Below are 15,989 nucleotides of genomic sequence, written 5' to 3' on the forward strand. Positions count from 1 at the left end.
TGTGGACAGTTTCACACACTCACTCTGTCACTCACACTCTCTAATATGTGGACAGTTTCACACACTCACCCAGTCACTCACACACTCACCCAGTCACTCACACTCAGAAAAGTTCAGCTTTTGAAGGGCGTGTCATGTCCGTGGGGTAAACAGTGAGCAATAATATTTTTCAGAGATCCTCTAAGTGTGCAGCTGTTGTGAGTCTGTGGGGGACGTCCTGGGCTAATGAGATCGAGGCTGGTTTGAGTGGCAGCGTGACATGGAGCGTCCGCTCTGACACAACAGCACTGTTGTTTAAGATTAATGAGCTGTGAATAACTTTGGATGAAGGTAAATATAGTCTGAAGAGCCGCGGGTGATGGAAGATACACTTGTCGAGCAGTTACAAAGAGAGACCTTCTAACGTCGGCAGAAGGAGACACACGACCAGGTAACAGGGCTTTAAACAGCCACAGGCTTAAGATCATTTAACATCAGCCAAGGACCTAAGGGTCAGGAAGTACTGGTGTATTGCCTCAGTGTGTGTTAGAAATGTAGTGCTTTGTGTAGCTGCATTTCTTCATATCTATCATCAACTCTCATTCATTTATTCATTCGTTCATTTATTCATTCATCGATGGCCACTTAATACTAATTAGGATTTCAGTGGGCCTAGGGCATGTGAGAGTGTGGCTGGGTGAGTGTGTGAAACTGTACACAGGTGTGAGTGAGAGTGAGTGAGTGAGTGAGTGAGTGAGTGAGTGAGATGCCCTGTGATAGACTGTCACCTTGTCCAGGGTGTGTTCCTGCCTTGCGGCCAGTGATTCCAGATAGGCTCAGGATCCCCCACAGTCCTGATCAGGATGACGTGGTTAGGAATGAAAGAATGATTGATGTGTATGTATTTATCTGATATCACTTCATTGATCTGTTTATCATCAGCATTTTTATTTGAACACAGAATCCTTTCAGAATCCTTCAAATGGTCATTCATTCATTCATTCATCTTCTGTAACTGCTTCATCCTGATCAGGGTCATAGTTTGCCCAGAGCCCACCCCAAAACATGGGGCACAAGACAGGAACACACCCAGGACAGGGCAGGAGTCCCTCAAAGTGCCTCACGCACTAATTCAGTGCTGTTTATGTTTCAGGAGATAATCATCATGCTGTTGTGTTGGAGGCTGTTGCTGGACGAAGAACCTGATGCAGATGAAGGACTGAGATCCGATGTTGAGGTGGTAGAAGAGGAAAGGACTAAACCTGAAGAGCACCTGGTGAGAAGAGACAGGCTGGTGTTTCTGGTCCTCGGGAGTTCCCAGGGACCCCGGGGCTGAAGGGAGCACAGGGAGAGAGTGCTCTTTCCTATCACTCAGCTGTTAGCATGGGCTTCACCAACATGGTTCCATCCGCCAACTTCTCCATCCACTTCAACAAGGTCTTCTATAATGACCAGCACAACTACGACAACGTTGCCGGAAAATTCAGTTGTGTCCTGAGAGGGGTCTACTTCTTCACCTACCACCTTACTGTCTACACCAAGGATGTCAAGGTCAGCCTCTACCAGAATGACAAGACCGTCATATTCATCTATGACCAGTACCTGGACAGAGATGTGGACCAGGCGTCCGGCTAGAGGCGGGGGATGAGGTGTGGCTGCAGGTGTATGGGGACGACTCTACATTCTCTGGCTTCCTCTTGTACCCTGACATCCCAAAATCTGACCACAAAGTTAATCGGTTTAAAAACAATTTTGCAGAAAAAAAAAATAAAAAATGCCCTCCTCACAGCTTTTGTAGATACACTGCCCCTTATTCATCAAGGCTGTGTAAATGTGAGAGTAGATCTGACCGCGCTAAATGACCTACAAACTCTTCATCATGTGGTGAAGAAACATAGAGAGATTTGAGCGCAGTTGATGAATAAGCCCCAACTGACCATATCTTATTTACACATCATTTACATGAAGAACGCCCTAATTCATCTAGAAGATTCAGCAGTAAGTCAATGAACATATGATGTACAGAGGCTCATGAGCCAATGGCTGTGCTCACAGGTGGAGTTTGAGCTGGAGTGGTGAGTGTACTGCACCCCCTACTGGCCAAATTCAAGTTAAAAAGACAGCCTCTAATCCACTGCAGTAACACACTGTTTACAAGTGTTTACACAATCAATCAGTTATGAGAAGCTATTGGCTCACGACTCTCAGATTCTTTCACATTCTTTAACATTCACATACTTTCACTGGGTCACTATTAAAACATGCTCCTGTTCATACAGATGTTTAATGTGATCAATATATAAATGAGGCACTGGTGGCTGATTCATCAACTGCGCTCAGATCTCTGATTGTTTCCATGTCATATGAAAGTTTCATGTATCAGACGATGTAAAAATCTATGCCCCATATGATACAGTCAAATCTGTGCTTGTTTTTAGGGTTAATGTGCGCTTTGCTTCATTCCAGAATTGGGCATTATTTCCAAATGAATATAAGTTAATTACATGAACCCAATGACCATCAAATACAAGCTGAAATATTTCTCCATTCCCTCAGAAGTGATTTCAGCACAGAAGCTGGGGTGTGTTTGAATGATCAGTTTTTAATGGAGACTGGGATCTAAAGCTCTTTAAATTTAGATTATTGTCTTTGATGTTTATACTCTGTGTAAAAATTATTAACGTTGTGAACTCTACTCATTCATTACATATATATATACACTTATATAGTAGTTAACAAAAATACAGCTGGAAATCATGGGAACATTAAGGCAGCTGTTGGTCGTCTCAGGCCTCTGTGGTCCACTGGCCGATGTCCAGTCCTAGCAGTTGCTGTGGCCATGTTTATAGAGTATTTATGGTTTGATGAACAAGGTCAACAGAAAGGAGAAGGGCTTACTAAGGCAAATAGTTTAAATGGATACAGTGAGGGAATTATGCTAAATGAGTTAATGTTATGTTTAGCCATTTCCATTTATAGCTGAGGTTTTTCTTCTTTTTTTACCTCTTTCAGTTAAAAACATGGTCAAAACATTACGTCCAGATCTTGTCCAAAACAAATAAACTTGGTGAAAGGTTTTAACTGAATATAACGAGTGTGAGAGACTGTGTGAGTGTGTGAAACTGTCCACAGATGTTGGTGTTTGAGTGACTGGGTGAGTGTGTGGGATGCACTGGAGCTGTGTCCAGTGTGTGTTCATGCTTTGTGTCCAGTGAAGCCCTTGATCCGGATGAAACTATTGGAGAATATGAATGAACTTCCTCAATATACACTGACTATACAGCATGGGTCTTCAAACTACGGCCTGCTACTTCCATTTCCCCAGCCCCTTTAACTACAGCCGGTGGTCTGCCCAAGAGCATTTTGGGTGCAAATTAATATATTGGTCTCTCAGTGTCTAGTCAATGTATTTCGTACACACAGTTACGATTGGGTCTTTTACTCCAAGTCCCACCATGGCCTGGTGGTTAGGGAACTGAGCTAGTAACCAGAAGGTTGCTGGTATGATCCCCAGAGCCGCCAGATCATGACTGAAGCGCCCTTCCCTGGGCGCCCACTGCTCTGGGCTTGTGTGCTCACTGCATGGGTAATTACACTCACTAGTGTGTGTAAATGTGTGTTTCACTGCATGGATCGGGTTAAAGGTGAAGAACAAATTCCTCAAACACAGTGGCCAATAAAGTGAATCTAATTCTAACAGGTGAGAGGCGCTCATGCACATGTACCATAAAATGAAAAGCCACCCCGTACTCCACTGTGACTTTACATTTTCAAAATATTATGACTTTAATCTCAAAATAAAAACAACTAAATGTTTTTATATTTTGATAATTATTTATGACTATTTATGAGGTGGTGCAGCAGGTTAGTGTCGCAGTCACACAGCTCCAGGGACCTGGAGGTTGTGGGTTCGAGTCCCGCTCCGGGTGACTGTCTGTGAGGAGTTGGTGTGTTCTCCTAGTGTCTGTGTAGGTTTCCTCAGGGTGCTCCGGTTTCCTCCCACAGTCCAAAAACACACATTGGTAGGTGGATGGGCGACTGAAAAGTGTCCATTGGTGTGTGAGTCTTTGCCCTGTGAAGGACTAGCGCCCGCTCCAGGGAGTATTCCCGCCTTGCGTCCAGTGATTCAGGGTAGGCTCCGGACCCAGCACGACCTTGAACTGGATAAGCGGCTACAGACAATGTATGAATGAATGAATGACTATTTATGACATGGTATATAGTGTTTTTTTTTTTTTTTTTTGATGTTTTCTTTTCTGGTTGCAGCCCAGCTCCCCCCAAAAAACTGTGAGCTGGCCCGTTGATTACAAATTTGAGGGCCCCTGCTATGCAGAAAACACTGTAGTGTTGATCCATCACTGGTAGTTCTCACAGCAAAACAGAAGATGGCAGCAAAAGCCCATTTATTGGTCAAATCTGAGGCGTTTAAATGCCTCGTGTTTCAGATCTCCCAAAATGTCCTCATACCTCCTTGACATTTATTTTACACCTAAACTTAAGCTAAAGGCCTGTAAACTGAATATGGAATATTATATACACCACCTCTGTTCTAATATCGCTTCATCCTGTTCAGGGCTGCTGTGGGTTTAGCTCCTACTCGGAACACACCCTGGACCCAGTCACTTACACATTCTCACCTGTGGAGAACTACACTTCACCTAGCAACATGACACAGAGGAAACCTACACAGACACATAGAGAACACAGCAAACTCCTCATAGACAGTGGCCAGGGGAAAGGATGAAAGCCAGGACCCCAAGGACCCTGGAGCTGTGTAGCCACAACACTACCTGCAGCACCACTGTGCTCCCCCAGTACCAGGCAAGTGTGTGAGTGACTGTGTGAAGCTCTGATGGATCAACACCCTGACCAGAGTGTGTTCTTGCCTTGGGTCCAATGATACCGAGAGGGCTCCTGGTCCACTGTGGCCCTAAAGAGGGTCAGAATATGCAGAATATGGATGAACAGATGTCCCATCGCATTCCTAATAATGCACAAAGCACTGAGAAAAAAAACATATTTCATAGTCAAAGTAATTCTGAAAGCACGGAAAAACATTTGTTTACCATAAGTCCCCCTCAAAGCTTACTGTCTTCTTTCACGCTGAATGTAGAAAGGCAAGCACAGCCATGCTCCAAGCACACATTCCGTAAATGCACAGACAAGAAATCAGCCCTATCTCTAAAACGGCCGTGTCCATCACTGCGCGCTCCTCTCCGCGGCCGTCAGATAGCATCTGAAGTATGTACAGTACATTTCCAGCAGGCCACAGTTAAGAGTGTGGGGGTAGACCTGTGGCTTCAGACACGCTCATCAAATGGCTTTTAGAGGAGGGTATAGCTCCCTTCGGGTCACAGTGGCTCTGACAGATGCTCTGGGAAAAGAAAGAGAAGACATTAACCCAGTCTTACATTTATCTTCATCTCAGTTCCATTAAACTGATTAAAATCTGCCCCCGGGGCAGTCGGCACACACTTGTCCACAGCAGTCATAGTAAAATGGATCTACATGAGGAAATGGAGCTTTCTGTGGATCTGCTATCAGCGTGTAAGTCTGAACAGGGTCACCAGGTCCAACAACAATCTTCAGCCCAAACTGTGCTTAAAAAAAAAGATTAATAGCCTTGATTTGGGAGAAAAACAAAACCCTGACAACGCTGAATTCTGCTTCTAATATTGGGTTCATTACTCCACCCGGACACACACACCTCAGAGCACGGTTTGACACACAATTTCATACATTCACCCAGTCGTTCACAAACTCACATTCACTAATTCTCTGTAACAGCATGTCTAGTTCAGGGTCGCGGTGTCGCTGAGCGCAAGGCGGGAAAACACCCTGGAGGGGGCGCCAGTCCTTCGCAGGGCAACACACACACTCACGTTAACTCACACACTCACGGGGTTTTTGGATTCTGGGAATAAACCACAGCCCCCAGATCCCCTGGAGGAAACCCACTTAGATACAGGGAGAACACACTACTCTCTTCACATATCAGAGGAGAAGACAGTACCCTCAGACCCTGGAGCTGTGAGGCAATATGCTGTGGTTTACACAAGCAACGGCATAAAACGTTCATGCTTCATTCTATCCAACGGTTTTATCCCGGAGGGTTTTTAAGGTGGATCAAATTGTTTGGACACAGAATATATTTTTTTTTAACCACAGCACATTTGAACTGCCCCAAATATCCAACATGTGTAAGCTCTCGTGAAAAGTCCCCAAACTACTGCCGAGAATCCAAAACAATGACGGAGCTCCACCGCCCCCAGAAAACAATAAACACTGGTGACAGAGCCTGTCTTCAAAGTTGGTGTCGAAGGTACGGTCAGCTTCAGACCCTACATCGATGACCCTCAGACGCTCTGAGCCTGAACAATGATCTTGGATTAAACCTCTGACCTCATTCGGAGGCAGATAAATAACAGCTTCAGTTTATTGAATCAGCTCTTTTCCATCGTTCCACACGTGGCCAGAAATAGACAGTTTCTATTTGCAAGACCATTTTACTGGGCGCCCTAGAGACACACCGGCAAAAAAAAAGACACACAAAAAGGAAACCATCCCTTCCTGACCACAGTCATCCCAAAACCTTGATGCTGACTTATTGCATCCTCTATTTATACCACAGCTGGCCACAATCCTCTGGACATTATGTCCATGGCCTCAGCAGTGGGACATAAACGGCTTAAAGGCAAATTTAACATGACCATGCAATGTTTACCGTCAGGGTACGCTCCACCTTTATGCCCTCTGTTGAGGTCAGAGAGTTGAAAACAATGTCCTGGACATGTGTTTGACTGGTTTGGCAAAGGTGGGCCTTTAGAGGGACTATATAAAGGAGTGTTTGAGGGGCTCATTTTCTCCAGTATTTGCATGGTCTTGAAGATAAAACTGTATCAACACGGGTAAACCAAGAGGGAGGTTGTTCTATTTTGGCCTGCTACTATGAATGTACCATGGGAAGATACAAGCTTAAAACAGAAACCTCAAGGAGAATACCTCACTGACCCCAGCCTTGTCCTCAGTGACATCTAGCTGGCCTGGTTAACCTTCCGTGCACTTGCTAAACATTTGGTCAGAAATCCCATGTGGCTTTGTAGCTCCATGTACAGTTCCAAACTATGGTGTTTCATTAGCTATCTTGTTTTGCCTGTGTTATTCTTCACACTTCAGATGTTGTTTTGTTTTGTTTTGTTCCCAAACTTGTCTCCAGAGGTTTACTCTTGTTACAAGACCCCACAAGACTATGTTTATGTTGGCCATAGCTCTTCATTAATGTCCAGATTCTGACCAAAGATCTGCATTACCCTGGTTATTTTTCGGTGACCAAATCTCTCTTGCATTGGTTGCAGTGACAGCTAAGGTGACTTGTTCAATGGGTAATTTTAAGAGGTAGCTATTTTGACAACTAGCTCATTGTATTGTACAAATTAATCAGGAAACTAACTCGACGCTGTCATTTAACATTGAAGAGTTTTATTTTTCTGGTCAGCTCATATAGCAATATCACAAGTAACCATGAGAGCATAAAGCTTTGTCTTTTTGTAGGGAATAGTGTAGGGGTTTGGAAGACACCTCAGTTCATTCATTCATTGTTTGTAACCGCATATCCATCTCAGGGTCATGGTGGGTCTGGAGCCTACCCAGAATCAATGGGCACAAGGCAGGAACACACCTTGTAGGGGCTTAATGTGAGAGTCTGAGAGCAGTCTAGGGCAATTTTCACCATCTTGAAATCGCCCAAACAGAGGCAGGACTGTACGGAACAAAATCTAGTGGACTGTGATACTCAGAGACAGGACAAACTGTCTGGCAGAGCTTGGTTAATACTGCGGTAGAATGAGAGAAAAAAAAAAAATTTTGCTAGCGCGTGGCCCGTCGCCCCAATGATGAGCTGCCCATGTGTAAACCTAAAATAAACCTGCGTGGTGTTTCTGATAAAATGGCCAAACAGTGGAAGCACAATGTTTCTAATAAAGTGGCAGCTCCCTAGTCTTGTTCATGTCCTTTAAATGTTAATAGAACCCAGCCCACCAATCATGTCAAACTATCTCTGCAGTCCATTTTCATTTCAAATATTACATTTGTGCCACTGGGGTTGGTGTTTTTTCCTGAGCCAGCGGGGTCTAACCGAGTTCCCGCAGCTGTACAATCACTGAACCGGCCTCCATCTCCGCTGGGATCCAGACGGCAGGATGCCTGAAGTGGCCGTTTCTCTGGAAGAGACGGAGAATAGAGCTCTCTGGTTTGGCAGCGACTCTTCGGCAGATTAGAACTCAGTCTGCCAGGTTCAGGGTAAAGAAATATTCCTGGGAAAACATCACTAGCAATTAGCATCACATATCGCCCAGTCTGCTTTGCCCTCTCTGTAACACAGCGGAGTCCCAGCAGTGATAAGACACATGGCCAACGTGGACGTTTGTAAGTAGTTTCTCCACAGCTCTGATGTCTTGGTTATTTGTCTTTTTTCATTAGAGGAAAACTTTCCACTGTTTCGTTCTGGGATACGGATAAGTGCAGAAATCCTTTTGGAATAGTTCACACAGCTTTTGGATCTGAAGGACAGTTATCATACGAGTTCCAGTGAAGAGGCTGACATTTCCAACTGTACAGCAGTGCTCATAGATCATGTAATAACAGCAGAAATGGTCTGTGTAAGGAATGTGCATCAAAGACTACAATTATTTTATAGAGTAATAAGTCATTACCACATCTGTCATGACTGCAACCCTTACATGAAGTCCAGCTCTGGTTCTTGAAGCCTTTGTCAAAACAAATAAAATAAAAATATGCAGCGGGAGTCATAGCCTAGCGCTTAGGGAAGGGGCTTGAAGGACTGGAAGGTCACCAGTGTGATCCCCACGTCCAGCAGGAAAAGTGAAGGAACAGTGTGGTCTCCTCCCTCAACATCCACCTATGGGTTGACCTTGACCTTGATGACCCCTCAGTTGGTCCCCACCATGTAAATCATAATGTTTTAAAGTTGGGTTAAGGTTAGGGTTAATCTAGTAGGTATTATGCAAATGTTAAATGTAAGTCTCTACAAAATGAAAGGTAGGCTATGTGCTGTTCTCACAATCACCCAGTCAACACACACACTGACAATTCAATTCCCAATCACATTCTAATTACATTCATATTCTGCAATTGTGTAACAAACTACAGCCAGCATTTTGAAAATTGTGTAAAATACACATTACATTTGTGAGATTTTAGTGATTTTAACAAAAGCTATGGCTCCCCCTTGTGGAGAAAATCCAGCTTGCTAAGATTGAGTTAGTGAAATGATTACAAAGCATGATTTTTTTGTTTATTTGTTTGTTTGTTTGTTGTCTTTGACAAATTTTGACCCAATCTTTGGTCAGCTCAGTTTCCCTGTTTTATCTGAGCTTCCCTACATCTGTTTTCATCTTAATCATTGGGTTCTGCCCTTGGGGGCTTTGTCTTTTTTTAAAACTTTCACAGTGGTTCATCCTCAAGTTTCTGAGGTGCCAATATATATGGAGATCTGTTTTGGGACACTGTCTGGGGTAGGAGCACTGTAAATATAAAACCGTATCAAATACCTCTCAATGGATCCAAGAAACAATTCAAACAATTCAACTTTACCTTAGTTCTACCTTGTAGAAGACCACATCTGTACTCTCTGAATAGCACTACTGTCCTCTCGAAATCTGCTCAGCCATCTACCTTTGCCCCCCTCGACTCTGTCATCTCCTCCTAGTGGTCTCCACCTGAGACTGTGTTTAACCCTGTGGTGGTCTGGGGATGTTATCAGGACCCCCTGAACCTTGATGAGTGAAGGACGAAATCTGTGGTGTGAGTGTGTGGCCCACAATACAAAGGAAATACAGACCTGACTGAGGAGGACCCACTACAAATGTCTCCACGCTGCACATTTCCCTTTGATTGGTCCGATCACTGGACAAGAGTGACCTCCCACACATGAAAGGGCAAGTACTCAGCTAAAACATTCTGGAAGATCAGAGCGTAGTGATAGCTTCTTTGTTTTGAATTGATTTCTTGGCAGTGATTGCATTGTAAGGTATAACCTTAAGTAATATTCTACACTAGATGTGAATGTTGCGGTGAGGATTTGATAGCATTCAAACATAAAAGCATCAGAGAGGTTGGGTATTGATGTTGGACTCTATTACTGCACAGAATATATATCATTTGCTCCACTGCCCAGTGCTGACATTGGGCAAGGTGGCTCATTAAATTGCAGTGTCCCTCTCCCTCACCCCCTCCGTACTTATGGTTTTACCTTGTTTTGTATTGCATTGTATTGTATTGTACTGTAGGGACATTGTTTTGTATTGTTTTGTATTTTCTTAGCCATATCTTTTGCACTTTAATGTGTGTGCACTGTTTTATGTTGCACTGGATTTGTACTAGTTGCACTTTAATGTTGTGTATTGTTTTATGTTCTATGTCTTTTGCACTTTAATGTGTATGCACTGTTTTATGTTTGCACTAGCTTTGCAGTAGTTGCACTTTAATGTTGTGTATTGTCTTATGTAGCACCTTGGTCCTGGAGGAACGCTATTTCGTTTCACTGTGTACTGTAAACACTGTATACTGCTGAAATGACAATAAACTTCTTGAACTTGAACTTGAACTTGAACTCATGTTCAGCTGCTCCATAGCACCCCATTCCATTTGTTTGTTTTGGCCATTTCAGCATGCAACATTTGTCCAAATCGAAACCAATGTTATTGCTTCATCCAATGCAGATTGACTACAATGTTGGTCAGAATAACACCACCTCGTGAGAGCAGGAGTTAACACTATATTTTCCATTATGGACAAAACAAAAGGATAAGGATCTAGAGACGTCAGTTTGTTGATGACACATCTGTGTCATTAAACGTTGCTGTCCCGTAAATACGTCCACATTAATTACAAAGCACAATCTGACCAAACAGGTCCAGCAACGCACACTTTGGTCCAGTCGTGTACACTCCAGATATTGTCAGATTTATAGCTCTGGTGTTACGGCTAGTTTAACAGCTGTACAGGCCTCAGTGATTGTATCTCATACTAGACAAACATGAGCACAATATTTATCAGGACATTTATCAGCTGCATTTCTACTCTCACAGTCCATCGGCTCCATCCTCCCTCCTTTTAGCAAGTCACAGACAGAGTGCCAAGTTTGACAATGTGCTTAATGGGATAGTTGGACAATACAAATGATGAAGTTGTGCATTGTGTCTTCTTTAATAAAACCAATGTACTGTTAATGCAAAGCACCCCTTGCATTGAATGAATAAGTGACTGAGTGAATCACAATCCAGTTCTACTATATGCACAGCATTTGGGAATACAGACAGTAAATTATAAAAACTACTAATTTTAGAAATATATATTGATCCTGGTGGGGGTAAATATATAGCTGTATTCATTAAATATATTGTGTTGCATTCTGTGAAAATAGTATTCACATTAAGGCCAAATTCAGGCAGTTTCCAATTGAATACCCATGTCAATTATTCAGGGTTTTTGTTGTTGTTGTTGTTTCAAAAATAGTCAGATTTATGTCCAAATTCCTCATTTTTACTGGGACACAATCTTTGGACTGATTTCAGCTTCTTGTGAAGTTTAAGCTAATTTTCGGATTCAGATTTGTTTGCCGGACCTGGTAAACCTGCATATAGACGATGGGAGGGTGGCCCAGCCCAGCTTCGTCTTGGAGTCACTGGGCCCTGCCCAAACAAAGACAAACAGTGAGAGCCTACAGACATGGATCTTATCTGGCAGCAGAGGCTCAGATATATCACAGCGATGTCTACAGTTCCTCTGTGGCCATGAATCGACACATGCTGGTGTCTTTTCAGGAACCATTTTGAAACAGGAATACAAAAAATACCTATGAGGTTTATTGTCACGCAAGGCTAAGGCCAGATACTGATTTCCTGGTTTGATTGGAAGCTGCAGCCTGTTATCTGTAATCAGCTTCTGCACTTTGGTCTGAGGTACAAAGTCTGTAACCAGATTTCATAACTAACTGCATGACTAGCATAACTGCTTTACATGCTAGTGTACAATTAGCAGTAGTATTTTGGTAAAACTTAACACAATATTTCCTTTAATACATGTATAGGCCATTATACGAAACATAAGTTTACATATATTTTATATATTTTTTTCCCTCTAGAACAATGTTGCTAACAAGTAAATCAAACATATAGCATCAAGCATACTGCTTATCAAAATTATTTTACAGTTGCCTAAAGCCATGTTTAGGTGTAAAATACTTTCTTATAGATTCACTTATGTGGTTTCTGACACCGTATGACATTTGACGATAAAACACAGACAACAACATAGCTAACAAATGAGCTTCAGTCTCTAACTATGCACCAGAAACATGGAGCTACAAGGCAGGTGTTTCCAATAAAGTGGCCAGAGAGTTTATGTGCGTTGTTAGGGTTCTACAGAGATGAAAGTACTTGGATTCATAATTCAACCAGGATCATATGTCAGAATTCTTGATTAAAGATATGATCCAGTGTAATTATATAACCTTTTTTCAAACGTTGCATTATCCACTTATATGTTGTTAAAACAAGTTATCGCCATTCAGAGAAGCGTAATAGGGTTAACCCTGAGTTCATCTATCTGAAACTCAAGATAAAGGTCCCTCTCTGACAGAGGTCAGCTATGGAGGAGTCTGCAGAGTGAGTGGATGCGATAAGCAGAAACAGATGGAGTTGCTGGGGACCGCAAAAACAACATGGACGAGACGCCATCGCACTGCTTTACATCATCCTTCACAATTCACAACAAATCCAATCACGCACTCCTCTCACAAAGCAACCGCCTGGCTCTGAAAAGGAGGCACTTTCAGCAATGTTAGAGGGCAGAAGTAACAAGGCTGTAACAAAAGCCCACATCTCGGCCAGACTTTAAGTAATAAACTAGTAACGTTGTAGAGTTTTGCAGGAGCGCCATTGGCTGCATATCATTTGTCATACAACCATCACCGATATTTCAGTAACGGGGATTCAGTCATTCATATGGGTCCAATTTATTCACCTTTCTTATTAGATGTCCTTGAGAGCTTTTGACTCTGGGTAAGTTCCGGAGTTTATAATTATGGCAAAAAATGTGACATCTCATTAAATGTGTCTCATGCAACATTTAATGTGCCCTGCCTAATAAAGTACACAAGGGTGAAACAGGAAGAGAATGTATGATAATATGAAGAAAATTAGCTTTGTTTCAGTAGAAAGTTCAGTAAATATTTAAATACATTTTCCATAAAGTTTGAAATGTAGAAATCTTATTGAATATTCACCAGGTTTGAAAATGTGTCTAAAAAAAAAAAAAAAGCTTAAACTTCTTTTTCCAATCAAAACGTGTCTTGCAGAAATGAATATACGTTTCATAAATATGTTTTTCCAACAAATTAATATATTGCTTTGTTTTAATTTTCCCATGTAACAGACATGAGAAAGGTCAGTTAACAAGAATAAACCAAGCCGACTCGTAGGACTGGTCTTTTCTCTCCTCTGCTCCACAAGGACGCCCTAGACCGAAACGAGAGAGGAAAGAATCCTGATGTCTGCTGGCATGGAGCCAGGCGGAGGCAGGGAGTCGGGTTTAAAGATAAACAGTAATAAGCCAGACTTTCCTGTGGCTGAGCTTAATTGTATTTACCTCAGTGTCACATTAGCTTTGAGGCCGGGCCCGGGTCTGGATTTAGTTTGCAGCCGGAGCTTGGAGGTGACCTGCACGCGATGATGAACAGATGATGAATGGATTCACTGGAAGCGATGCTCTTAGAGCCATGTACAACACGACCCTGTAAAGAACACTAAACCTAAGACGGGTGTGCTGGGTTTGCTTTAACCTGGTGTGGGAGTTTGAAAAGCCGGTGGAGCCACAAAATTCTCAGATGTTTGCTAATAGATACAGAAAGCACATTTTATCTGAGTCTTACAGCCATTTATACAAATCATAACTTCAAAATATGTACAGAATTATAGGCAAATTCCAGTAAAAAAAATAATATTAAAGAGCAGTGATTAAAAAATTGTGTTCACAAATACCACATTTACAAGTTTGTTTCGCATCAATTCTGTTGTTTCATGAACATGCTCATTCCAACTTGTTCAAAACATTTGGAACGGTGGAAGGTTACTAGCGTGCTCCATCACCTCCTATTGTATCCACAACTCATAATCATCTGGGGACTGAAGGCACCTAATTAATCCAGCTCTGAAAGTAGATTTTGGCCATTCTTCCACTCATAAGTCTTTAGATTTATATCTGTACGGGGCCTTTGTCTTCATATTTTGTCTCATGAACTTTACACACACAGATTTCTCCAGATCCCTTGAATCTAATGATAGCAGGAGCTGTAGAGGGTGAGAAAGCTGAAACCCAGCAGCCACACATTGCAATTAAACTGCACTGGGGCATTTTTTGGCCAAGTGTCGGGCCTTAAGCGGAGGTCTTTCTTGGACAGTGATTTTATTCGCTAGCCTGATTACATCATCTGTTTAATGTGTTTATGAAGCATTTTCTAATATTTCTAATATAAAACTGCTTCTGTTCCATCTTTGAAATGGAATGTATTACAAGCATCTGTATCAGGAGAAGAAATAAAGTTGGTTAAATATGTTTAAAGATGACATAATTAGTGTCTTGTTTTGTGGTGGATTTGTTCAGTTACAGTTCGAAATGCATTCACAAATCTATCAGTGTTTGTTTGAATTTCACCTAATTTTCTAGTATTGACTTTGTATTTCAAGTGACCCCCGCAGCCCTCACGCAAAAGCCAGAATGTAAATCCGGGTCTATTTTTTGCTTTGCTGAACCATATGAAAATATGTTCTTGTGCTAAAAAAATTCCCCCGCTCGTACTCTGTGATTATCTCTGCTAGGCTTCAGGAATTGGAAACCATATTTACGTCATGATGGTCACGCTTTAATGTAACTTAACCAAACTCATCAGCGCTGGCGGCTTTTCAGGGATAAGTTTAACCCTGGCTGCTGGGCTAACGGATGAGGAGAGAGGAGATAGGCTTGAAGAAATAGAATCAGGACATGGATACAAGACTCAGAATCAGACATTAAGGAATTTTTCACGCTAACGTTAACTGTAGTATCAGAATGATCAAACAGATGGAACGTTTCCTCTTTAACACTGACCCACATCAGTCAGTTAAGACTTGCGTGGTAGTAAATTTGCTTCTTCTGGCATGACATAACAATAAGAGTTAATGCTAGTTTTAGGTGAGAGTTCTTAGACTTGATACAGTTTTAAAGTAAGTGTGTAGCTAGCACAATGCTAATTGGTGAGATATAAGCCTCCATGACAGGCTACATTAGCTTTGTAGCTCCAACTATTACTTTAACTATTTATGCTGGTCACATTCAATTGTATCCGATGACCACCCAAATTTTATTTTATTTTTTTTATTTCCGCCTAAGCCCAAAGTATGTGTCCGTTCCTTACGCATCGATTCCCCACATTCTGTTTGCAGCCATAACATGAAGTGTATATTTTCCCCCAATGAACAGAAAAGCCCTTCCAGCTGATGAAAAGCATTCGCTGAAACCTGAGCCATTTCCCAATGTGCCCAGCAAAACTCTGGAAGATGTAGCTTTCTTCACTGAGCTGGGCTGGCCTGACCTACGCTGTCACAGCTCTGTTTGCAGAAGGAAGTCGGAGGGCCATGTGGATCATGTAACAGCCTCTAAATTGATCCATATCTGAAACTGACCAGGAGACGACCGACTCTAGTGTCAGCATGTGAGTCCATGCCTTGTCACTGTGAAAGAAAATAGAAGGTGGCACTGAGTTTGTTGGTCATTCTTGGCCTCCAAAAAGGCCTGAGTGTATCAAGGGTGGTGCCACAGGAACGCTAATGTGGATGCTATTAAGTGAAGAGCTACTACACAGGCTTCACTGAATGTTCATATGGTCACTGTCATGAAAAAGTTAGCTTTACAGGAGAAGGAAAAATCCTACTTAACTTTCAATGGAAGTCAAT

The 15,989-nt window shown here is 42.3% G+C and overlaps 1 protein-coding gene across 1 annotated transcript in view; it reads left to right on the plus strand.

The window, feature by feature from the left end:
* LOC136678528 (adiponectin-like) overlaps positions 1 to 15,712 on the plus strand; it is a 47,404-nt gene extending 31,692 nt beyond the window's left edge. Inside the window, 4 exon segments of the mRNA XM_066656574.1 lie at positions 1,248 to 1,609; positions 1,612 to 1,690; positions 6,251 to 6,301; positions 15,517 to 15,712. Coding sequence (XP_066512671.1) covers positions 1,248 to 1,609; positions 1,612 to 1,690; positions 6,251 to 6,301; positions 15,517 to 15,712 — 688 coding nt within the window.
* Positions 15,713 to 15,989: the final 277 nt, after the last annotated feature.

Source organism: Hoplias malabaricus, chromosome Y (assembly GCF_029633855.1).
Source record: "Hoplias malabaricus isolate fHopMal1 chromosome Y, fHopMal1.hap1, whole genome shotgun sequence".
Taxonomy (NCBI): Eukaryota; Metazoa; Chordata; class Actinopteri; order Characiformes; family Erythrinidae; genus Hoplias; species Hoplias malabaricus.